The 25837-nt window shown below is 39.0% G+C and overlaps 1 protein-coding gene across 6 annotated transcripts in view; it reads right to left on the reverse strand.

Moving 5' to 3' along the window:
• The window catches only part of PEK (pancreatic eIF-2alpha kinase), a 118740-nt gene that overhangs the window by 48904 nt on the left and 43999 nt on the right, over positions 1–25837 (reverse strand). For 4 of the 6 annotated variants that reach the window (XR_008406647.2, XM_053773431.2, XM_053773433.2 and 1 more), the window contains exons 9-14: positions 15824–15974; positions 14436–14576; positions 13535–13697; positions 13131–13243; positions 12749–12871; positions 12195–12338 (exon numbers count right to left, since the gene is read on the reverse strand). Coding sequence is in view for 5 of the 6 variants with exons in the window: in XM_053773431.2 (XP_053629406.2) it covers positions 12195–12338; positions 12749–12871; positions 13131–13243; positions 13535–13697; positions 14436–14576; positions 15824–15974 (835 nt within the window). In the remaining variant the exon portion in view is untranslated. The remainder of the gene's footprint in view (positions 1–12194; positions 12339–12748; positions 12872–13130; positions 13244–13534; positions 13698–14435; positions 14577–15823; positions 15975–25837) is intronic. The other 2 variants (XM_053773434.2, XM_053773435.2) reach the window with 1 other exon arrangement.

A 25837-nucleotide genomic window follows, 5' to 3' on the forward strand; every position in this document is an offset into this window, starting at 1 on the left:
ACCCCCGCATACCGTTGGCATCACATAACGTTAAATCCGCATACCGATACATTTTATCGCTAAGATTTTGCCTCGCATACTGCTAAAAACCCACTCAACACTATTCGTCCGAGACACGTCTAATGTGCGGCCTGAGCCAGCCTCACATGTTCTGCCGGTGGCATTGTTTACAAGCCAGCCTCCGCGGTAACATCCAAGCATACAATCGTAACATTTCGTATTGTTTTTGGTGATTTTTATCTGCAAAATAAGTGACCGTGGGCCCCAAGAAAGCTTCTAGTGCCAACCCTGTGGTAAAAAGGGGTGAGAAATATTATCGAAATACTGTGGTACCATTGTCAACTGCTGATGCTGCTGCTGCTGTACCACCATCAGCTGCTGCTGTAGCATCATCTGCTGCTGCTGCCGTAGCACCGTCAGCTGCTGCTGTAGCACCATCAGCTGCTGCTGTACCACCGTCAGCTGCTGCTGCTGCTGCTGTTGTAGTACCGTTTGCTGCTGCTGTAGCATTGTCTGCTGCTGCTTTAGCACTGTCAGCTGCTGCTGCTGCTGCACTGTCAGCTGCTGCTGCTGCTGTAGCAATGTCAGCTGCTGCTGCTGTAGCACTGTCAGCTGCTGCTGCTGTAGCACTGTTGTTGGTGTGGCTTATTGAGAATACCAAGAAACAATTAACCCCAGAGGGTTAGCCACCCAGGATAACCCAAAAAAGTCAATGTCATCGAAGACTGTCTAACTTATTTCCATTGGGGTCCTTAATCTTGTCTCCCAGGATGCAACCCACACCAGTCGACTAACACCCAGGTGAACAGGGAAAAACGCCTGGAACTAGTGCTCATATTGGTGAATTTAAAGCCAGCAAAGGTTGGTTTGAGAGATTTAAGAATCGTAGTGGCATACACAGTGTGATAAGGCCTGTTCTGGAAGAAAATGCGAAACAGGACCTACAGTACTCAGGAGGAAAAGGCACTCCCAGGACACAGTGTCTCATCAGTCATTGCTGCATCTTCAATAAAGGTAAGTGTCATTTATTCTTCATTTAGTAGAGTAGTACATGCACAATATATACTGTGCATGTACTACTCTACTATTGTGCATGTATCCTTCTCTTTGTGTGTAGGAAAATGTATATTTCATGTGGTAAAAAAAAAATTTTCATACTTTTGGGTGTCTTGCACGGATTAATTTGATTTCCATTATTTCTTATGGGGAAAATTCATTCGCATAACGATAATTTTGCATAACAATGAGCTCTCATGAACGGATTAATATCGTTATGTGGGGGTCCACTGTATTCCATTTATTTTAGTGCTTGCAAGTACTAAATAAGCTACCATGGCTCCAAAGAAAGCTCCTAGTGCCAAGCCTGTGGTAAAGAAGGTGAGAAATACGATTGAATTTAAGAAAACCATCATTGAACAATATGAAAGTGGTACAAGTGTGGCCGAACTGTCCAGGATGTATAAACCCTACACAACCTTATGTTCCATAGTGGCCAAGAAAAATGAAATAAAGGATGCTGTTGTTGCAAAGGGAGTAACTATGCTGACAAAAATGAGATCACCAGTACTGGAAGAGGTTGGGAAGTTATTATTGGTGTGGATAAATGAGAAATAATTAGCAGGAGATACTCTTATGACTTCGTTTATTTGTGAAAAGGCTAGGCAGTTGCATGAAGATTTGGTAAAGAAATTGCCTGCAAATAGTGGTGAAGTGAGTGAATTTAAGGCCAGCAAAGGCTGGTTTGAGAGATTTAAGAACCGTACTGGCATACACAGTGTGGTAAGGCATGGTGAGGCTGCCAGTTCGGACCACAAGGCGGCTGAAAAATATGTGCATGAATTCCAGGAGTACATAGAGGCTGAAGGACTGAAACCTGAACAAGTGTTCAATTGTGATGAAACAGGCCTCTTTTGGAAGAAAATGCCAAAGAGGACCTTCATTACACAAGAGGAAAAGGCAATGCCAGGACACAAGCCTATGAAAGACAGGCTGACGCTAATGTTCTGTGCTAATGCTAGTGGGGATTTCAAAGTGAAGCCATTACTAGTGTACCATTCTGAAAATCCCAGAGTGTTCAGGAAAAACAATGTTATGAAGAGTAAATTGTGTGTGTTTTGGAAATCTAATAGTAAGGCATGGGTCACGAGGGAAATTTTCGTCGAGTGGTTCAATGAAGTGTTTGGCCCTAGTGTGAAGGAGTATCTCCTGGAAAAGAAATTGGATCTCAAGTGCCTGCTAGTAATGGACAATGCACCTGCTCATCCTCCAAACTTGGATGACCTAATTTTCGAGGAGTTTGGGTTCATCACAGTAAAGTTCTTGCCCTCGAATACCACTCCTCTCCTCCAACCCATGGACCAGCAGGTTATTGCAAACTTTAAAAAACTCTACACAAAAGCAATGTTTCACAGGTGCTTGACTGTGACCACAGACACTCACTTGACCCTAAGGGAATTTTGGAGAGAACACTTCAGCATCCTCCACTGCATAACCCTTGTAGGTATGGCTTGGGAGGGAGTGACTACCAGGACTTTGAACTCTGCCTGGAGAAAATTGTGACCAGATTGTGTCGACAAGAGGGATTTTGAAGAATTTGGGACTGACCCTAATGAGCCTATGTCTGTTGTAAAATCAATTGTGGCACTGGGGAGTTGCATGGGGTTGGATGTGAGTTTGGAGGATGTGGAATAATTGGTGGAAGACTACAATGAAGAGCTCACCACTGAGGAGCTGCAAGAGCTTCAGCAGGAAGAGCAACACATCGCAGCTCAGAATCTTGCTGCAGAGGAGGAGGAAGAGAGATGGAAGAAGGTGCCTTCTTCAGAAATTAAGGAGATTTTTACTATGTGGGGTAAGATGGAAAGCTTTATGGAGAAACATCACCCTAACAAGGTTGTTGCAAGCCAGGTTAGCAACATGTACAGTGACAAAGTCTTGCGCCATTTTAGGGAAGTGTTAAAGAGACGCCATAAACAGAGCTCTCTCCACAGTTATTTTGTGAGACAGGACTCCAGTGACTCTCAAGGTGGTCCTAGTGGCATTAAGAAACAGAGAAGAGAAGCAACCCCAGAAAAGCAAATGGTACCTGAGGTGCTGATGGAAGGGGATTCCCCTTCCAAACTATAAACAATCCACTCTCTCTCCTCCTCCAGTCTCTCATACACTAAGAAGAATCTCCAATAAAGGTAAGTGTTATGCTGTTTATGTTTCATTCATCATTTCCCATTGTATTGTTTATGTACTACATGTATATTTCATGTTAAAAATTTTTTTGTTCTAATACTTCTGGGTGTCAAGAACGGATTAATTGTATTTACATTATTTCTTATGGGGAAAATTGATTCGTAAATCGTAAATTTCGTTTATAGTAACGGCTCCAGGAACGGATTAATTACGAACAACGAGGGACCACTGTACGTATATATATATATATGCAAAAACAGTGATAATGTGCGAGTGTGGTGAAAGTTTTGAATGATGATGAAAGTATTTTCTTTTTGAGGATTTTCTTTCTTTTTTTGGGTCACCCTGCCTCGGTGGGAGATGGCCGACTTGTTGAAAAAAAAAAATAATAATAATAATTACCTTACACATTTTACAGTAACTTTCAACTTTCTTTAACAAACTCTTCTAGACTCCCACATTAACTTAAACAGTTGTTCTTCCAGCAATATCATCATCAACAAACCAAATTTGTGACAGCTTCCTTATTATATGAGATCTGTTACCTTTAGGACTATCACTTTGCCCAAACACTAGTACTCCCTTCACTTAAAACCCCATCTGTAAATATTCAACCACCATGGTCAACATCACACATCCTTGGCTAAGCAACCCTCTTGTCTTTCATACATTAATCTGTGCTTTTCCATCAACAAAGAGTCTTTACAACTTTTAGCACCTTTCCATGCATTACACATAAAAATATTTGTCACACCATTCCTCAATACCTCCTGTTAAATGCGCTCTTCAAATTCAAAATTTAACAAATTTCTTTTCCTTTTCAAAAGTATTGCTTACTAATATATACTGATGCAGACTCTTGACCCACACATCCTCTTCCTCTTTAAAATCCACTCATACATTTTGTCTTTTTTAATCGCAAGCAATCACAATGCTAGTCATACACTTTACCCTGTATAATTACCAGACATATTCTTCAATAACCTCCATGAGAAAGTGGGGAAGACTCCTTTCTCTGTAAGCCATGCAAGTTGTAAAAGGTGACTAAAATGCCAGGAGCAAGGGGCTAGTAACCCCTTCTCTGTAAATTACTAAATGTAAAATGAAGAAAAACTTTATGAAAGAGTTTCTTCTTTTTTGGGTCACCATGCCTCAGTGCAAGATAGCAGGAGAGTTAAAAAAAAATCCTCAATAATTCTGAGGGCAATGTGTGGTGTGAGTATAATGCAGAGAATCTGTAGTTTGGAGATTAGGAGGAGGTGCAGGATTACCAAAACTATTATCCAGAGGGCTGAAAAGGGGTTGTTGAGGTGGTCTGGACATGTAGAGAGAATGTAACACAATACAGTGGACCCCCGCATACCGATTTTAATCCGTGCAAGAGGGCTCATTGGTATGCGAATGAATTTTCCCCATAAGAAATAATGGAAATCAAATTAATCCGTGCAAGACACCCAAAAGTATGAAAAAAAAATTTTTACCACATGAAATATACATTTTCCTACACACAAAGAGAAGGATACATGCACAATAGTATAGTAGTACATGCACAGTATATATTGTGCATGTACTAGTCTACTAAATGAAGAATAAATGACACTTACCTTTATTGAAGATGCAGCAATGACTGATGAGACACTGTGTCCTGGGAGTGCCTTTTCCTCCTGAGTACTGTAGGTCCTGTTTGGTATTTTCTTCCAGAACAGGCCTTATCACACTGTGTATGTCACTACGATTCTTAAATCTCTCAAACCAACCTTTGCTGGCTTTAAATTCACCAATATGAGCACTAGTTCCAGGCATTTTTCCCTGTTCACCTGGGTGTTAGTCGACTGGTGTGGGTTGCATCCTGGGAGACAAGATTAAGGACCCCAATGGAAATAAGTTAGACAGTCTTCGATGACACTGACTTTTTTTGGGTTATCCTGGGTGGCAAATCCTCTGGGGTTAATTGTTTCTTGGTATATTCTCAATAAGCCACACCAACAACAGTGCTACAGCAGCAGCAGACGATGCTACAGCAGCAGCAGCAGCAGACGATGCTACAGCAGCAGCAGACGATGCTACAGCAGCAGCAGCAGCAGCAGCTGACAGTGCTACAGCAGCAGCAGACGATGCTACAGCAGCAGCAGACGATGCTACAGCAGCAGCAGCAGCTGACAGTGCAGCAGCAGCTGTACCACCAATAGTAGCGATGGTTGATTGGGGTTTATTATACAACCTGGCCAGCTCGGAGACATGCACTCCACTTTCATACTTATCAATGATCTTTTTCTTCATCTCTATAGTAATTCTCACCCTTATTGCTGTAGGGTTGGCACTAGAAGCTTTCTTGGGGCCCATGGTCACTTATTTTCCAGATAAAATCACCAAAAACACTGTAATAATACGAAATGTTACGATTGTATGCTTGGATGCTACCGCGGAGGCTGGCTGGTAAACAATGCCACCGGCGGAACATGTGAGGCTGGCTAAGGCGCACACTGGACGCGTCTCGGACGAACAGCGGTGAGTGGGTTTTTGAGCGGTATGTGAGGCAAAATTTTTGCGATTAAAGTGAGCGGTATGCGGAATAAACGGTATGTGATGCCAACGGTATGCGGGAGTCCACTGTACAATGACTTCGAGAATGCATAAATCTGTAGTGAAGGGAAGGCGGTGTAGGGGTCGACCTAGGGAAGGTTGGAAGGTGGTTTTGTGTGTGAGGGCCTTGGACTTCCAGGAAGCATGCATGAGCATGTTAGATACTAGCAAATGGTTTTTGGGACTTGACATGCTGTCGGAGTGTGAACAAGGTAACACGAAGGGATTCAGGGAAACTAGCAGACTGGACTTGAGTCCTGGAGATTGGAAGTACAGTGCCTGCACTCTGAAGGAGGGGTGTTAACGTTGCAGTTTTATAACTGGAGTGAAATGATGTTGATAGTTTTCTTTTTCGGGCCACCCGGCCTTGGTGGGAAACAACCGATGTGTTAATAAATAAAGAATTCTCTCCATCTAATATCTCTCACACCTTTATTTAACACTTCACTGCTTTCATCATGCTGATAAATCTAAAACTTTGCTTTCCTTCCCTTGCTCATATCTCAGGAAAATGTTACAATGACGACTTACCTATTATTTCAATTGCTTTTTTTTGTTGTATATTACAATGTCATTCATATACACTGCAAAAACCTTCCTACCACCATTTTCACTACCAATCATGCATACCTTACATACAGTCATTTTACTAAATAACACCACTCATACACTCATACAATATTACTATCATCGTAACATTCATACAATAGCACTACCATTATACTACTCTGATCTTGTTCTTTCTGTGATAGTTAATGTAAGTGATTCAACTGCTTCTCAGTCAAACTCAATTATGTTAGTTGTGCTCAGACAAAAAGAGGCTAAAGAGATAACACCACCTTTCTGCTGACAATTTTCTTGTCTTCTATTATGTCCATGACCACCAGAAAAACATTTTAACCCACATTCTCTAAGTGATTGTAAAGGCAAGTAACAGAATTAATTTTTTTAACACATTGGCCATTTCCCACTGAGGCAGGGTGACCCAAAAAGAAAGAAAAAACTTTCATTATTCAACACTTATACCATCACTCATACATAATCACTGTCTTTGCAGAAACATTCAGATACAACAGTTTAGATGTCCCTCCAAACTGCCAATATCCCAAACCTCTCCTTTAACCCTTTCAGGGTCCGTCCCGTAGATCTACGGCTTTATGGTGAGTGTCCAAACCGTAGATCTACGCCATGAGCTCAGCTCACTCTGATAAACTGTGAGTGGTACATTTGGGCCTAGATATGAGAGAATACATCTATGTGGTATGTGTGCACCACATAAAACAGATCCTGCAGCACACTGTGTATAATGAGAGAAAAAAACTGAAATCATGATTTTTCGATTAAAACAGCAACTTTGCAGTGTTTTTTCGTATGTTTTTTATAGTTGTATTTGCGATTTCTTGGTCTCATTTGATAGAATGGAAGACATATTACAGAAATAGAGATGATTTTGATTGGTTTTAACACTGGAAATGGCTTGAAACTGAGCTCAAAGTAGCGGAAATGTTAAATTTTTGCCGATATTCAACAGTAAACAAACGACCTCACACGTCTAATACACGTCAGCTGGTGGGTCTAATATACATTCACAAATATGGTGATGATATTTATACAATTATTACAGTATTGCATAGCAGTAAATCTTCTATTTTTTGGTGTGAATAAAAATTCATTATGTGAATAAAAAATCAAAATGGAATTTATTTGTAAAGCCTCAAAACATGACTAATGAACAGAGGAAATGTTAGTTTAGTGCCAGGAATGCCTACATTGTTTATCCTGGACCCTATTTTGAAATTGGAATATTTTGAACTTTGTGTTAAATTGGCCAAATTAACAATTTCCGATCACTTTATTTTGTAGTTGAAACAGTTGACTTGGCGATTTCTTGTGCTCAATCGATAGAATAGAAGTAATACTAGTGAAATAGCTAAGAATTTGGTTGATTGGAATAATGTAATTGGCCTAAAATGGGAGTCAAAGTCGGCAAAATCGCCGATTCGTAAATATCGCTGACACATCAAAATTCGCGAGAGCATAATTTCGTCAATTTTCCACCAAATTTCGTACTTTTTGTTTTATTACCTTCACAAAAAGATTCTCTACGATTTCATAAGAAAAAATAACAAATTTTTTTTTTGAAAATTCTTGGACACTGGTGCGTGACTCCAGATTTGGGCCTTGGACCCTGAAAGGGTTAACCCTTTCACTGTCGGTCCCATAATATTATGGCTTGAAAGCCAGTGTCAGTCCCTTAATACTACGCCAGAATTCTAGCAGCTTCAGATCTGGTAGGAGAAAGCTGGTAGGCCTACATGTGAGAGAATGGGTCTGTGTGTTCAGTGTGCACAGTATAAAAAAAATCTGGGAGGCCACAGTGCATTGTGGGAGTGCTAATTTAGTATGCCTTGTTCACCATGCCTAGTTGTAAGGAATACCTCACTCCCCGGCAAATTGGGACTCTTCTCTTCCCAAGTGATAGTTCTAACACCGATGAAAGTGTCAGTGAAGATGAATTTCATGGCTTTGATGAGTGTGACCGAAAGCAATGCCCAGGATATCAGATACGGATAGTGAAAAGGGAAGACAGCATGGGTGGTGGGGAATACAGCGTGGATGGTGAGGAAGATGGTGTGGGTGGTGGAAAAGACAGCATGGGTAGTTGGGAAGACGGCATGTAAGTTTATTCAGGTATACACAAATACAGTTACGAAGATTATCATACATAGCAGCATGTGCAGAGAACCTAGGATAACCCCAAAAAGTCTGAGTTATTTCCAGCATGGGTGGTGGGAAAGATGGTGTGGAAGACAGCATGGGCAGTGGGGAAAGACAGTATGGGTAATGAGTAATGTTACAATTGGGATGGATAATATACGTGTGGCAGCAGGTGGTGGTGTAATGCATTATGTGGCACCAGTGGCACCCCAGGCTGGTAGCCATGCCGCTGACTCAGCACATCCACAACAAAGGCCACCTTCAACCACCCACACACCACAACAACCTGTCAATATCCAGTACCCACCAGCAGATCTCATCTGGGATTGGCAGCAGGGTGCCAATCGGTGCTAATGAGTGGATATATATACATTATGCATTATATTGGTCTCACAGGCCAAAAAAGTTACTTGAAAAAATAAAATATTAGAAAAGAAAAAATAGAATAAAAGTAAAAATAATATTACAGAGTAAGCAGCAGTCACTGATGTTGTCGTCAACGGTTCACTCTGTCAATTTCACACCTCTATATCTCAGTAAATACTGATCACAATTTTTTTTCTTTTTAAAAAACTCAAAAAATATTCTTAAGATTTTGAAAAGAAAAAATAGATGATTTTTTTATTTTTTTAATAGTTTTCGACACTGAGAGCAAGTTTGTGATCAGGGGTCTCAACAGTTAAAGGGTTAAGGTGCAGACATTGTACAGTTGACTGTTATATTACACGGCAGTTACGTTCCTGAAAACACCATGTTAGGTAAATCCGTGTTAGATAAACTGAAGAAGTTATTGGAAAAATAGGGTTACATTCCTGGGAGCCCCAAAAAAGCCAAACAACTTTTGTTTAGACCTCCACATCTTACAAAAATAAAAGTGAATATGTAATTTCAGTTCACTGTCATGATGCATTATGTTGTTTTTACTGCTTAAGACTACAAATGCAACAGAAAATAATAGTAGAGCTGTGACTCTACTGGGCTGAGGTGGATGGTAGAGATTCTGATACTGAAGTCGATGGTTATACTGGAGTGTGCATAAATTGTGTGATGGATTTCTGTTCTATTTTACCCTGCAGTATATTATACAGCTGACAGTAAGGCATCAACTGCTGTAGACACCGTTTCAGTGCACTGCTTCTAGATTTGTTAGGGTCCTCTTCAGTGAAAACCCTTAAACTGTCCAAACGTAGATCTACGTTAGTACTGCTAGTGCTCCAAACGTATATCTACATTTTAGTTTTCCTGCCTTCAAATTTGGCATGATTAGCCTGAGATGCCTGGTCAGTATAGAATGGGTCTTAACACTCAGTGTGTGCAGTATTAAAAAAATTTGGGACCACTTAGTACCTTGTGGGAGCACCAATTGAACTGAGCACCAGCTAGAGCAAATAGTGTGGCAAACACTAGAAATTCACTGATGTCATGTCATATTAACACTGCCCTTTTAAGAGGAAAGTGATGGATGTGGCCACAAGTGGCCGAGGAAATATCAAAAACCTCGATAATAACCCATGTGTAACATCTGTGGAGCATCCTTTCATTTCTGATACCGCAGGTAGCGTCATCCTGCCAGAATGTCCTATAAGCTATGCCCTAAGTAAAGAAAAACGATTCTGGAACGTGTAATACGTATTTGGTGGGCTGGCTGGCTTTGGCTGTCTCTCTCTCTCCGTCTGTCTATATATCTGTCTATCTCTCACATGTACACATAAGTACAGGTATTATACATAGTGTATATTACCTAGGATAACCCAAAAATTCCAGGCAAAGCACTATACAGTGCTTGTAGATATAAGACATAAGCATGATTGGCAACTCAGTGGCAAGTAATATGCATTTTCATTTCACGAGGAATCAGATGTGACTACTGCGTAGTCATCATGTGTAATACCTGTTGGTTTACGAGCCACTCTCTGAGACTGAGAGACAAGCAGACGGAAAAACACACAGGGGGACAGAAAGACGCGCGCACACACAGGCAGACAAAGACCAAGACACACAGGCAGATAGAAAGACACAGACACAGGCTAAAAGACAGATATGGAGAACTAGACAGATCAACAGACATGCATGTTTGTGTGTAACAGTGAAAACAAATAAAGCCAGGGTTACCTGCAGCACTGTAATATCAATGTGTCACTCCACTGCTTACCCTGTCAGCAGTTTAGTGACAATCGTCATAAACACCATGCTTCAAGAAGCTTCATATATATACTCCAGCATGTCTAAAATATTGCTGAGACCTATAAATATATATATTTCTAGACAATAGTAAATGACCAAGGCAGGTGAAAATGTTCACCTGTTGGTGTGATTGTGATTATCTGAGTGCCTAATATTAGTGTCAGAACAAAGACTGGCTATGAAATCACAAGAACTATTATAAATTGTAATTATCAGAACAAAAATTACATAAAATAAAAATCAGAAAAAAAAGGTATATCGGCAACACTCCTGCAAGTGCCAGGACTCGATGTTGCCGTCAGGTGAGCATCCAGTGCCAACTTCGTGGTCTTACATCTCAGTAAGTACTGGTCCTAAAATTTTTTTTGGTATAAGACCAAACACACAGAAAATTGCCCTCTTTAATTTATTTATTTTTTTTTTTTTTTTCAAAATATTCGGAGTGCTGGCAGTGAAAACACAGATCTACATTTGGAGAGTTTAAGGGTTAAGTCAGTGAGTAAAGTGAGTCAGTCAAGTAAATCTGTCAGTCAAGTAAGTCAGATGTTCATCACACAAACTCGTATATTTACCTCATTCTTTTTAATTGCACAAACTGAGGCTTAATTAAGGCCAGAGGCTATCTCTTGTCTACTATCTTTATTTTCTTCATTATCTCTAAGACTTAAACACTTAACCCCTTTTCTTGCCACTTTCAGCAACACCTATATGCCTACTGGGTGCCATGATTGCCTGGTACATACAAGATATGGCAATTAAAAGATCAAAACACAATTCACAAACACAGTTAGCTCCTAAGAGAGAATGGTACTAGACACAAATGAATGAAGGCTGCGATGGGGGATAGCAGGAGTGTCAGGGGTGGAAGACGATGGCAGTAGGTCTCCCCCACTGACCTACAAGAAGGCAGCTTGAGCTGGGTAAATTTTTTTCGTGCCCGCAAAAAGAACTGTGTTAAGTTAATTTTACAAAGTATTGTATAAAATTGTGCCGCAATTTTTCAACAGTGCAACAGCCAAAACGTGGCAAATAAATCCATGTAATAAAACAGTCTACTGTACTTCCCATTTCTAGGACTCAAGACCAGCTAACCAGTTTCCCTGAATCCCTTCACAAGTTATTACCCTGCTCACACTCCAACAACTCGTCAGGTTCCAAAAACCATTCACCTCCATATCTTAGTCAATAAACACGCAGAAAGGTGTTCAAAATATTTGTGTTTCTTTAACACGATGGCCGTCTCCCACCGAGGTAGGATGACCCAAAAAAGAAACACTTTCACCGTCATTCACACTATCAAAGTATTATGAATGTTATATGCACATATCAAGATTAGCATTGTGTCTTGTGATGATGAGAGAAAGTGAAATACTAGTTATCATGTTAGAGTGTAAACCATTTTAAAAAATGGTATCTCATTTATTATTTAAGCAACATGAGAAAAATATATCTTTGGAATGCTGCTGTTTAAATAAGTATACACATTTTTGTTTTGGTTAAATAGAGGTAACTTTGAAGTAACTTACCCTTTTTTCCAAAGAGCATCAACCTCATCTTGCCATCCTGGTGGAGGTGACTCCAACCAGCTATTATAGTAGCGGACAATGTTACCATGATCGAGCTTGGCTAGTGCTCGCACTTCACGCTTCACTCTCTCAGCTGATGACTTCCTGCATTATAAACAATTTCTTAGGTAAAAGTAATGTAGGATTTGAGAAATGCCTACCTAAATTATATTTAATATACATGTATCATGGGAAAACTCTATACAGTACTATGAGAAAAGATAACGGCACTTTTCTTCGCCATAACACCTCATACAAGACACACATAAACATGCTTGTATATGATAGAGAATACCTGTGTTAATATTCCCAGCCATGGACTGAATCAGGCAATGGTTCTGCACTTTTGACAGTAAAATACAATCTCTTGTATTTTTCATAGAGACATAGACATATACACCATTAAAACCCATCTGGACAGAGAAGCTTTCAAATTACCATTTAGATGCACAAAAAAGCACACTGGTTGGAAGTTCAAAACTAAGTTTACAGTGCAGTAAGTTAAGTGCACTTACTTGGTAGGAAGTGTAATTCTCTTCACTGCATACTCATTCTCATCAAGTTTATTGCGTACTTGAAACACCACACCAAAACCTCCTCGACCAAGGCACTGAACTAGTTCAAAGTCAGTCATATACCTGGAGAAAGGATATTCAGTTACTGTTGGTGGTCCACTGGCTCACATATCCATTTCAATAATCCTATCCACAATTTTCATTAGATGAGATATTCAATAGAATAAGCTACACATTTAATACTTAATATAGCACTGTACTTCCAGCTTAACTGCACTGAAGGTTAAGACTTATAACAGACCTACATCATACACAAATATAAAACAAGGTTTCAACTCCAAACCTAATAAGAATGCTGTACTCTCATAAATGTTGCTCTGACCTTGAAGTGTATTCAGATATTGATGTCTCACTCTTCTCATCTGATGAAAATTCAGAAATACTACGTGCCACTTGAGTGGCTTTCATGCCAATTCTTTGTATATGTGGCAATACCTGTGTATATGAAAAAATAAGTCAATCTTATTATTTCTGAAGTGTTGGTGCTATATTACTACAGATGACTAGTATTCTTTCCTATAATTACTGAAAAATTTAATTTGACAGTTTAAGAATATTTCACAAATTTAACACATGCAGCTTCTGAAGACTTAAGAATTGTAAACTGATACTCAATTCACTCATCTGTTTCCCATTTCTTATAACAATTTGATAATTATAAGATACAGACTTTACACAGCATAAACTCTGATATCTTTCTATGTAAGCAATTACTGTGTTACTAACATGTATATAATTCTGGAAGTTGAGTTGCAGCATCTGGTTGATAACGGCGTGTACCTGCCGGGTCCAGTGGCGCTTCATGTGTGCCACGATGTACTGCAGTAACATGTAGTGCAGCAATGCATAACACGCAACAGTAACACCAATTTTTAACCATGTGTCTGGACTGAAAAATCATACAAGCATGGAGTACAGAATTACCATTTCAGGCAAGAGTGAAACAATATAAACACTTTAGAGAACAAATCTAATACAGCTGGTGACTTGGACAACCCGGCAACAAGTGGGAATAAAAACACACAGTGCAGAGCAAGATTTTATTTTAGTCATTTCATTAAAGATTTAGCTTTATAATTCAACAGCAAAACATACAAATAAAATGCACACTCTGCATTGTACAACTTTAGACCCAATATAGCCACTGCAATATCACCTTAAGGATGTCTGGTTCACTACAGCTCATACATTAAAAACACCATTTACTATAGACCCTCTTGGTTGATACAGCAGTATACAGCACAGGAGAGAGAAATGGGTCAGAGATGAAGGTGTTGAAAGACTCTGGCAGAAAGGAAGGTGACCATAGCTGATGTAGCAAACCAGTGTCAGACATCTTTCCAAAGAGGACAGACTGAGGGCACTAAATCTGCACTCTCTAGAAAGGCATTGAATTAGGGAGGGGGAATAAGATTAAAGAGAAATGAAGAAAGTATACCGATTTAAGATAAGCTGTTCTGAGTTGTCATTAAGCAAACAGCAAAAACAAAAACTCAAAACAAAACAGTCTCAGATCATAAAAATGATGACAATTTCATAGTGAATAAATGATTACCATTTATACAAATATGACACGTTATTTTAATCTATGTAAAAAATTCTCAAAATTAGAAAAATAAATACGTACTGGATTCGTAAATAGCAGCCATAACCAGCAAAGAATGGAATGTATGAAAGTATAGTAGTACCAGCACTCTTATATGGATGTGAAGCTTGGGTGGTAAACGCAGCAGCGAGAAGACGGTTGGAGGCAGTGGAGATGTCCTGTCTAAGGGCAATGTGTGGTGTAAATATTATGCAGAAAATTCGGAGTGTGGAAATTAGAAGGTGTGGAGTTAATAAAAGTATTAGTCAGAGGGCAGAAGAGGGGTTGTTGAGGTGGTTTGGTCATTTAGAGAGAATGGATCAAAGTAGAATGACATGGAAAGCATATAAATCTATAGGGGAAGGAAGGCGGGGTAGGGGTCGTCCTTGAAAGGGTTGGAGAGAGGGGGTAAAGGAGCTTTTGTGGGCAAGGGGCTTGGACTTCCAGCAAGCGTGCGTGAGCATGTTAGATAGGAGTGAATGGAGACGAATGGTACTTGGGACCTGACTATCTGTTGGAGTGTGAGCAGGGTAATATTTAGTGAAGGGATTCAGGGAAACTGGTTATTTTCATATAGTCGGACTTGAGTCCTGGAAATGGGAAGTACAATGCCTGCACTTTAAAGGAGGGGTTTGGGATATTGGCAGTTTGGAGGGATATGTTGTGTATCTTTATATGTGTATGCTTCTAAACTGTTGTATACAGTGATAATGTGTGAGTGTAGTGAAAGTGTTGAATGATGATGAAAGTATTTTCTTTTTGGGGATTTTCTTTCTTTTTTCGGTCACCCTGCCTCGGTGGGAGACGGCCGACTTGTTGAAAAAAAAAAATTACTTTAGTTTTTTGTTGTAACTAGTGTTGTAGTTAATGTTATGATGGTGTAGTGTTATTATGATGTAGTGTTGTAGTTAATATTATGATGATGTAGTGTTGTAGTTAATGTTATGATGGTGTAGTGTTATTATGATGTAGTGTTGTAGTTAATGTTATGATAGTGTAGTGTTACTATGATGTAGTGTTGTAGTTAATATTATGATGATGTAGTGTTGTTATGATGTAGTGTTCTAGTTAATGTTATGATGGTGTAGTGTTATTATGATGTAGTGTTGTAGTTAATGTTATGATGGTGTAGTGTTACTATGATGTAGTGTTGTAGTTAATGTTATGGTACCATAGTGTTACTATGGTGGAGTATTGTAATATTATTGTGCCACAGTGATACTAAGGAGGAGTACTGTAATAAATATTATGGTACCATAGTGTTACTATGGTGGAGTGTTGTAGTAACTGTTATGGTGGTGTAGTGTTAAGTAATATAGGGGTGTTACTATGGTACAGTAGTGTTAATACAGAGGAACACTGTAACTGGGATGGGAGTTCCTTGCCACCTTACTGGATAATGATCAACTGATTATTTTTGAGTCTCTTACCCAATGTGGAAACATATATGGATAATTTTAGCTGCTACCTCGTCCATTATAGTGTCTTCTTCAGGTGCTGGTGTGGTATCTGGTTGCTCCCACGGGCGACTTAGGTTCAGCTGCCCAATTTTTTCATCAGCATACAAATAGTACCCATTATCTGCAACATTCACACCAACTATCAATCGCAGAAGAACTACTGGTAATCCTGGATAAAATCATTATTTAAATGCATCAAAAAAAAAAAATTAGATTCTCAAAATAAAATGACAGAGAGAGATCAATTAAAAATTTTTTCCATGTATATGTAAAACAGATAATATTTATATCTCGCTATTATATAACACTATGCAATTTTTCTTATCAACTTTTAACCCTTAAACTGTCCACATGTAGATCTACGCTCACATGCGTAACGCTCCGAACATAGATCTATATTTTATGTATTTTACATGCTTTCAAATGTAAAAAAACTCTCGTTGACCGATCACCTCCCAATGCGACCAATCTAAGTGCGCTTGTACGTATGTTTGGGGTCTGAAATGATCAATCTACTCACAGATTCTTAGGAACAATTGATTGGTAATTGGTACCTGAAATATACTGACTAAAAATATCACAATCAAATACTGTATGTATGTATGTATGTATGTATATATATATATTATATATATATATACATATATATATATATATATATATATATATAGTATATATATATATATATTATGAAGGGTTCAGTGAAACATAGGCTGGACTTGAGTCCTGAGATGGAAGTACAGTGCCTGCAATCTGAAGGAGGGGTGTTAATGTTGTCAAAACCAGAAATCTTCTGGCAAGACAGTGATGGAGAATATGCAGCGTTTAACACCTGTTTGGGAACCACAGTGAGATAATAATAATAAAAAAAAATATATATATATCTCGTTCAGAATTAACTGCTCCTGAGGAGCTACTATAAAAGAATTACGATTTGCGAATCAATTTTCCCTATAATAAATAATGTAAATACAATTAACTAAGCCGAGCATCGTCTCCAGAAGTATTAAACAAAAAAATTTACATGAAATATACATAGTACATAAACAACACAATGTCTTATGATAAAACATTAACAGCATAACATTTAATTTCACTGACATTTTAGTGTATGGAATTGAGGAGGAGGGAGATTGGATTGTTTACAGTTTGAAGGGGAATCTCTTCCAGCAACACCTCAGGTAATGCACTGCTTCTAAGCAGCTTTCTGCTTTTAATGCCAATGAGACCACCTTATATAATTTGAACAATTTAAAGTAACTGTGGAGAGCTCTGTTTCTGGCGTCTTTAACACTTCAAAATGGTACAAGACTTTGTCAATGTACATTTTCAATTTCTTACCATAGGCTACAGGTTTTCTTGAGCCATGTAGCTTATTTAGTACTTGCAAGCACCAAAATGATGACACACAGGAATTTCACACTTGATTTAACTGCAAGAGGTCAGTTGTTATGCGAAATAATCAGACAATGAATTTTCCCCATAAGAAAGACAATCAAATGATCCTGCAAGACACCAGCATGAAAAATTTTTACTTCACGGAATATACATTTTCCTACACACAAAGAGAAGGATACATGCACTATAGTAGGAGTAGTACATGTGCAGTATATATTGTGTACGTACTAGTCTACTAAATAAAGAATAAACACACTACCTTATATTGAAGATGCAGTGTCTGACTAGAAGGAGACACTGTGTCCCGGGGAGTGCCTTTTCCTCCTGAGTACTTCTAGGTCCCAGCGGTATTTTCCAGAACATGCCTGATTACACTGTGTATAAGCCACTAATATTCTTAAATCTCTAACTGAACCTTTGCTGGCTTTAAATTCACCAATATGAGCACTAGTCCAGATGCTTCTGTCTAATGGGTGTTAGTCGACTTATAGTTGCATCCTGGGAGACAAGATTACAATCCAATGAAACATAAGGGATAGCCTACACAACGACTGTCATCCACACAACCAAAGACTTGCTGGTGATATCTTCAAGAAGCCACACTAACAATATACAGTGAGCAGGCACAGATACTACAGCAGCAGTGACAGTGCTACAGCAGCAGTAGACATACAGCAGCAGACGTATGCAGCAGCAGACGATGTTACAGCAGCAGCAGCAGAAGCACAGTGCAGCAGCAGCAGCAGCTGTAACAAACAGGTGAGGAGCATGATTTATCGGGGTTTCTTGCAACTGGTTTATCATATATGACCACTTCACTTATCAATGATCTCTTTCATCTCTCTATTGGAATTTCACCTTATTGCTGTAGGCTGGTACTCTAGTTTTGGGCTCATGGTCACTATTTTCCAGAAAGCACCCAAAAATACCAATAATACTAAAGATTCATTTAGGTGTTGGACAGCACGTGAGTTATTAAAATAATGTCGCGCCATGCGTGAGGCTGGGCTGAGGGCGACATTGGACGCCACTTTATAGATTTATATGCTTTCCATGTCATTCTACTGTGATCCATTCTCTCTAAATGACCAAACCACCTCAACAACCCCTCTTCTGCCCTCTGACTAATACTTTTATTAACTCCACACCTTCTCCTAATTTCCACACTCCGAATTTTCTGCATAATATTTACACCACACATTGCCCTTAAACAGGACATCTCCGCTGCCTCCAACCGTCTCCTCGCTGCTGCATTTACCACCCAAGCTTCACACCCATATAAGAGTGTTGGTACTACTATACTTTCATACATTCCCTTCTTTGCCTCCATAGATAACGTTTTTTGACTCCACATATACCTCAACGCACCACTCACCTTTTTTCCCTCATCAATTCTATGATTAACCTCATCCTTCATAAATCCATCCGCCGACACGTCAACTCCCAAGTATCTGAAAACATTCACTTCTTCCATACTCCTCCTCCCCAATTTGATATCCAATTTTTCTTTATCTAAATCATTTGACACCCTCATCACCTTACTCTTTTCTATGTTCACTTTCAACTTTCTACCTTTACACACATTCCCAAACTCATCCACTAACCTTTGCAATTTTTCTTTAGAATCTCCCATAAGCACAGTATCATCAGCAAAAAGTAACTGTGTCAATTCCCATTTTGAATTTGATTCCCCATAATTTAATCCCACCCCTCTCCCAAACACCCTAGCATTTACTTCCTTTACAACCCCATCTATAAATATATTAAACAACCATGGTGACATTACACATCCCTGTCTAAGACCTACTTTTACCGGGAAGTAGTCTCCCTCTCTTCTACACACCCTAACCTGAGCCTCACTATCCTCATAAAAACTCTTTACAGCATTTAATAACTTACCACCTATTCCATATACTTGCAACATCTGCCACATTGCTCCTCTATCCACTCTATCATATGCCTTTTCTAAATCCATAAATGCAATAAAAACTTCCCTATCTTTATCTAAATACTGTTCACATATATGCTTCAATGTAAACACCTGATCTACACATCCCCTACCCACTCTAAAACCTCCTTGCTCATCCGCAATCCTACATTCTGTCTTACCTCTAATTCTTTCAATTATAACCCTACCGTACACTTTTCCTGGTATACTCAGTAAGCTTATTCCTCTATAATTTTTACAGTCTCTTTTGTCCCCTTTCCCTTTATATAAAGGGACTATACATGCTCTCTGCCAATCCCTAGGTACCTTCCCCTCTTTCATACATTTATTAAACAAAAGTACCAACCACTCCAACACTATATCCCCCCCTGCTTTTAACATTTCTGTCATGATCCCATCAGTTCCAGCTGCTTTACCCCCTTTCATTTTACGTAATGCCTCACGTACCTCCCCCACACTTACATTCTGCTCTTCTTCACTCCTAAAAGATGGTATACCTCCCTGACCAGTGCATGAAATTACTGCCTCTGTTTCTTCCTTAACATTTAAAAGTTCCTCAAAATATTCTCGCCATCTACCCAATACCTCCATCTCCCCATCTACTAACTCCCCTACTCTGTTTTTAACTGACAAATCCATATTTTCCCTAGGCTTTCTTAACTTGTTTAACTCACTCCAAAATTTTTTCTTATTTTCATTAAAATTTCTTGACAGTGCCTCTCCCACTCTATCATCTGCTCTCCTTTTGCACTCTCTCACCACTCTCTTTACCTTTCTTTTACTCTCCATATACTCTGCTCTTCTTATAACACTTCTGCTTTGTAAAAACCTCTCATAAGCTACCTTTTTCTCTTTTATCACACCCTTTACTTCATCATTCCACCAATCACTCCTCTTTCCTCCTGCCCCACCCTCCTATAACCACAAACTTCTGCCCCACATTCTAATACTGCATTTTTAAAACTATTCCAACCCTCTTCAACCCCCCCACTACTCATCTTTGCACTAGCCCACCTTTCTGCCAATAGTCGCTTATATCTCCCCCGAACTTCATCCTCCCTTAGTTTATACACTTTCACCTCCCTCTTACTTGTTGTTGCCACCTTCCTCTTTTCCCATCTACCTCTTACTCTAACTGTAGCTACAACTAAATAATGATCCGATATATCAGTTGCCCCTCTATAAACATGTACATCCTGGAGCCTACCCATCAACCTTTTATCCACCAATACACAATCTAATAAACTACTTTCATTACGTGCTACATCATACCTTGTATATTTATTTATCCTCTTTTTCATAAAATATGTATTACTTATTACCAAATCTCTTTCTACACATAGCTCAATTAAAGGCTCCCCATTTACAGTTAACCCTGGCACCCCAAATTTACCTACTACTCCCTCCATAACATTTTTACCCACTTTAGCATTGAAATCCCCAACCACCATTATTCTCACACTTGATTCAAAACTCCCCACGCATTCACTCAACATTTCCCAAAATCTCTCTCTCTCTCTCTCTCTCTCTACACTTCTCTCTTCTCCAGGTGCATACACGCATATTATAACCCACTTTTCACATCCAATCTTTATTTTACTCCACATAATCCTTGAATTAATACATTTATAGTCCCTCTTTTCCTGCCATAGCTTATCCTTCAACATTATTGCTACTCCTTCTTTAGCTCTAACTCTATTTGAAACCCCTGACCTAATCCCATTTATTTATATATATACTGTATTGTATATATATATATATATATATATATATATATATATATATATATATATATATATATATATATATATATATATATATATATATATATATATATATACACAATGCCTGCACTTTAAAGGAGGGGTTTGGGATATTGGCAGTTTGGAGGGATATGTTGTGTATCTTTATACGTATATGCTTCTAAACTGTTGTATTCTGAGCACCTCTGCAAAAGCAGTGATAATGTGTGAGTGTGGTGAAAGTGTTGAATGATGATAAAAGTATTTTCTTTTTGGGGATTTTCTTTCTTTTTTGGGTCACCTTGCTTCGGTGGGAGACGACCAACTTGTTGAAAATATATATATATATATATATATATATATATATATATAATATATATATATATATATATATATATATATATATATATATATGCACACTTACTGAGGTTTTAATACTTGGTGCTGTGTCCTTTACCTGACCTGAGTGAGGTGTGAGTGATGCATGGTGACCTGGCTTAATCACATCCCTCAGCCATATAGGAAGACTCTCTCACAAATTCTTGAGGGAAGGTATATTATTCCATGCCACGTGTAGAGCAGCCTCCAGCCATGGGATGGAAATGATATCCTTGCCCAGTAAACTTCGTTTCACTAATGACCAGAGGTTCTCAATAGGGTTTAGGTCTGGAGAATTGCCTGGCCAGTCATTAACCCTTTCAGGGTTTCGGCCATACTAGTACGGCTTACGCACCAGGGTTTTTGACGTACTATTATGCCTAAATTCTAGCGCCTTCAAATCTAGTGAGAGAAAGCTGGTAGGCCTACATATGAAAGAATGGGTTTATGTGGTCAGTGTGCACAGTATAAAAAAAAATCCTGCAGCACACAGTGCGTAATGAGAAAAAAAAAACTTTGATCGTGTTTTTGGATTAAAACAGTGACTTTGCACTGTATTTTTGTATGTTATTTATTGTTGTATTCTAGATTTCCTGGTCTCATTCTATAGAATGGAAGACATATTACAGAAATTGAGATGATTTTGACTGATTTTACAATGAAAAGTACCTTGAAATTGAGCTCAAAGTAGCAGAAATGTTCGATTTTTACCAAAGTTCAAAAGTAAACAAATCATGCTAAGCGTCCAATACACGTCAACTGGTGAGTCTAATATTCTTTCACAAGTGTGCCGATATTATTTATACCATTTCTACACTAATGCAGTAGTCTGCGTAACAGTAAATCTTCTATTTTATGTGAGAATAAAAATTCAAAGTGGAAAGCAAAAGAATGTAAGAGAGGCATTGGGACATGACTAATGAACAGAGGAAATGTCATTTTAGTGCCAGGAATGTCTTTCTTGTTTATTCTGGACCCTATTTGGAAATTGGCATCTTTTGAAATTTGTGTGAAATTGGCAAAATTGCTAATTTCTGACCACTTTATTGGGAAGTTGAAATAGGTAAATGGGTGGTTTCTTGCACTCATTCGATAGAAGATGTGGAGCTCTAGCGAAATATTCATGATTTTTGTCGACTAGTACAGTGGAATTGGCTGAAAATAGGGCTCAAAGTGGGCAAAATCGCCGATGCGTAAACATCGTCGAGACCGCTAACTTCGCGAGAGCATAATTCCGTAAGTTTTCCATCAAATTTCATACTTTTGGTGTCATTATCATCGGGAAAAGATTCTCTATCGTTTCATAGGAAAAATTTTTTTTTTTTTTTTTTTGAAATTTGGGCGACCCTGAGAAGTTTCTGAGAGGGCCTGTCGACCCTGAAAGGGTTAAAGAATCTCACTTCACAGTCCTTAAGCCACTGAACTACAGATTTGGCGGTATGACATGGTACACCATCCTGCATAAAAACCGTAGCCCCACACTTGTCAAACGACTCGGGTAAATTGTCACACAATAGCTCCAGGTAATTATACTGGTTTCTGGGAAGCACAATGAGTTCACCAACACTCTGAGCACTGAAACATGCCCAAACCATGAGCGAGTCTGAGTGTTTGGTGGTCCCACAGGTGGAGACTGGGTCTAGCAGGTTACTACCTCTGGGCCGGTACATGTCTCCCAAGGTCACAGGCGACAGTAAAGGTTGCTTCATCACTCCAAAGTACCTCAGACCACTGTTGAGGATTCTAGTAAAGATATTTCTTTTGCCTACATTTTTTCTGTGGCTTGGAGAGGATCAGTTTCTTAACCTGGCAGTGACTACTGTAGCCCAATTCTGACACATCTGTTAACAGTTCTTACAGACACCTCTGAGAGAAGATGTGGGTTCTTTTCTTTCAATTCATTAGCAGTTATCTTAGGCTTACTCTAACTGCTTCTTTAACACAGTTAAGGTATGCACAAATGTCTTCTTCAAGGGGCCAGCCCAAGGTTTGGCAAATGGTAACTCCACACTGCCACCAACCTTGAAATGCTGCACCTAGTTCATCACTGATCACTCACACACACCAACCTTCTCCACTATTTCTTTCATCTGGTGCCCAGCTTGGTGAAGCCCTATGAGTTGAGCTATAGTTTCAGGTATTAAAGATTTCCTTTTACCCATAATCAAACGTGTATAGCCCCAAAACCAAAGGGAACACTGGACAAAAGATAGGGCAGATGAGAGACAAAAGTGCAACACTTCCTCTCACCACAGCAGCCACGTGAGCACTGAGGAGTCACTGTGGAGTGTGGCGGCAGGCCGTAATGTCATGCTAACGGCTGCTACCCATCCATGCTCAAGACAGCAAGGGTCACCCCGATCCACAAAGGTGGAGATTCAACTGATTTGAACAATTACAGACCCATATCAAATTTGCCCTTACTCTCCAAGATATTTGAAAAAATAATACACAAGCAACTTTACTCCTACCTTACATCCAACAACATACTTAACCCATGCCAGTTTGGATTTAGACCAAAAGCACGAATGATGCTATTATACACAGCTCTCGATAAAAATGAATATCCGCTGGGGCTCTTTATCGACCTAAGAAAAGCGTTTGACACAGATGACCACAATCTCTTGCACCTCAAACTGAATCATTACGGCATAAGAGGACATTCTCTTGACTACCTAAAATCCCATCTTAACGACAGACACCAGTATGTACATGCAAATGGAGTCAACTCCGCTATCCAACCTGTAGCTGTAGGAGTACCCCAAGGTAGTGTCCTAGGCCCACTCCTCTTTCTCATCTACATCAATGATCTCCCCAATGCATCCCAACTCCTTACGCCAGTTCTATTCACAGATGACACTACATATGTCTACTCCCATTCAGACCCAGCTGTGCTTGAAAACACTGTAAACAATGAACTGCTAAAGATATATGCTTGGATGATGACCAACAAACTCACTCTCAACATAGACAAAACATACTTCATGCTGTTTGGCAACAGAGCCTCAAATATTCAACTCAACATACTGTTAAATGGTTCCCCTATATCAAGACACACGGAGGGCAAATTTCTAGGTCTTCTCCTTGACTGTAATCTTAAATTTCATTCCCATACCCATCACATAGCCAAGAAAATTTCCAAATCAGTAGGAATCCTTTCCAAGATACGCTACTATGTACCACAAAAGACTCTCCTTACCCTGTACTGCTCTCTAATATATCTTTACCTCACCTATGGTATCTGTGCCTGGGGCTCAACCACTGCCAACCACCTTAGACCCTCAATAATCCAACAAAAAGCTACTGTGCGGGTGATAACCAGCTCCTGTGCTAGACAGCACACACCACCACTTTTCAAAAGACTAAACTTGCTAAATATACAAGACATACACTCTTATTATTGTGCCTACTACATATACAGAACTTTAAACTCCACTGTAAACCCTCTCCTAAAACTACTACTCGACAGTTACAACAGAATGCACAGTCACATTACAAGGCATAAGGCACTTTTCAATATCCCTCAAGTAAGACTCTCACTGTGCAAGAACGCTATGTACATAAAAGGCCCGAAGATCTGGAACTCGCTACTGGAACAGGTCAAGGATCCCCAGACAGCTTATAAATTTAGGACTCTACTAAAAAATCATCTTATCTCACAGTATTAACCAAATCAACCAAACATCTGCTGACTAATTCTGGCTTTTAATTCTGCCATTCCATAAAATATTACCACCTGCACCATTCCTTGTAAATTAGATTTTGTACTAAGTATACATAAGGTTTATTAAGTCCAAATAAGATTGTAAAACAGCTAACCACTATTCCATGTTTAGTTTTAAGTATAATTACTATGTACTATTTTCTTATCTAGTTTTAATTAGTTACCACGTATTAGGATTAGTTTGCCCAAAATGCCTCGGCATGATAGTGGCTATCTTTGTACTTAGCAAATCAAAATTGTAATTACACATTGTAACCTTTGCAAAGAAATAAACTTATTATTATTATAATGCACTGACGAAAAAAGAACCCCCCTGTATGGTAGGCTTTTGATTTTCATCACAGCATTATGCCGGGGCACTCGCCTGGCATAATGCCATGACTAGCAGTGTACCTGAGACCTTCTCTAACTTAAGAAGCAACATGTACAGTGTGGCTCATCTCTTGCTAACATACCACAGGATAATACAAAGGAAAATAAAATACAGCAAACCATTGTTATAACGGACTAATAGGGCACGTCCATTACATGAGAATAACAGAACGGCATTTTTTTTTTTAAATAAACTAAGGTACTCTACTGTGTACCTATACTGTACATACAATTTACAGACATACTGCAATAAACACTAAAAATAAGTAAGTTAAATGTACAATTTATCCATTGAATTTTGCCCATAATTTTAAAAATCCATTACATATATAGATGTATGGTGACATCACACATCCCTGCCTAAGGCCTACTGGAAAGTAATCTCCCTCTCCTCTACATACCCTTATATCTCTTCTTTCAAC

Source organism: Cherax quadricarinatus, chromosome 17, assembly GCF_038502225.1.
Source record: "Cherax quadricarinatus isolate ZL_2023a chromosome 17, ASM3850222v1, whole genome shotgun sequence".
NCBI lineage: Eukaryota > Metazoa > Arthropoda > Malacostraca > Decapoda > Parastacidae > Cherax > Cherax quadricarinatus.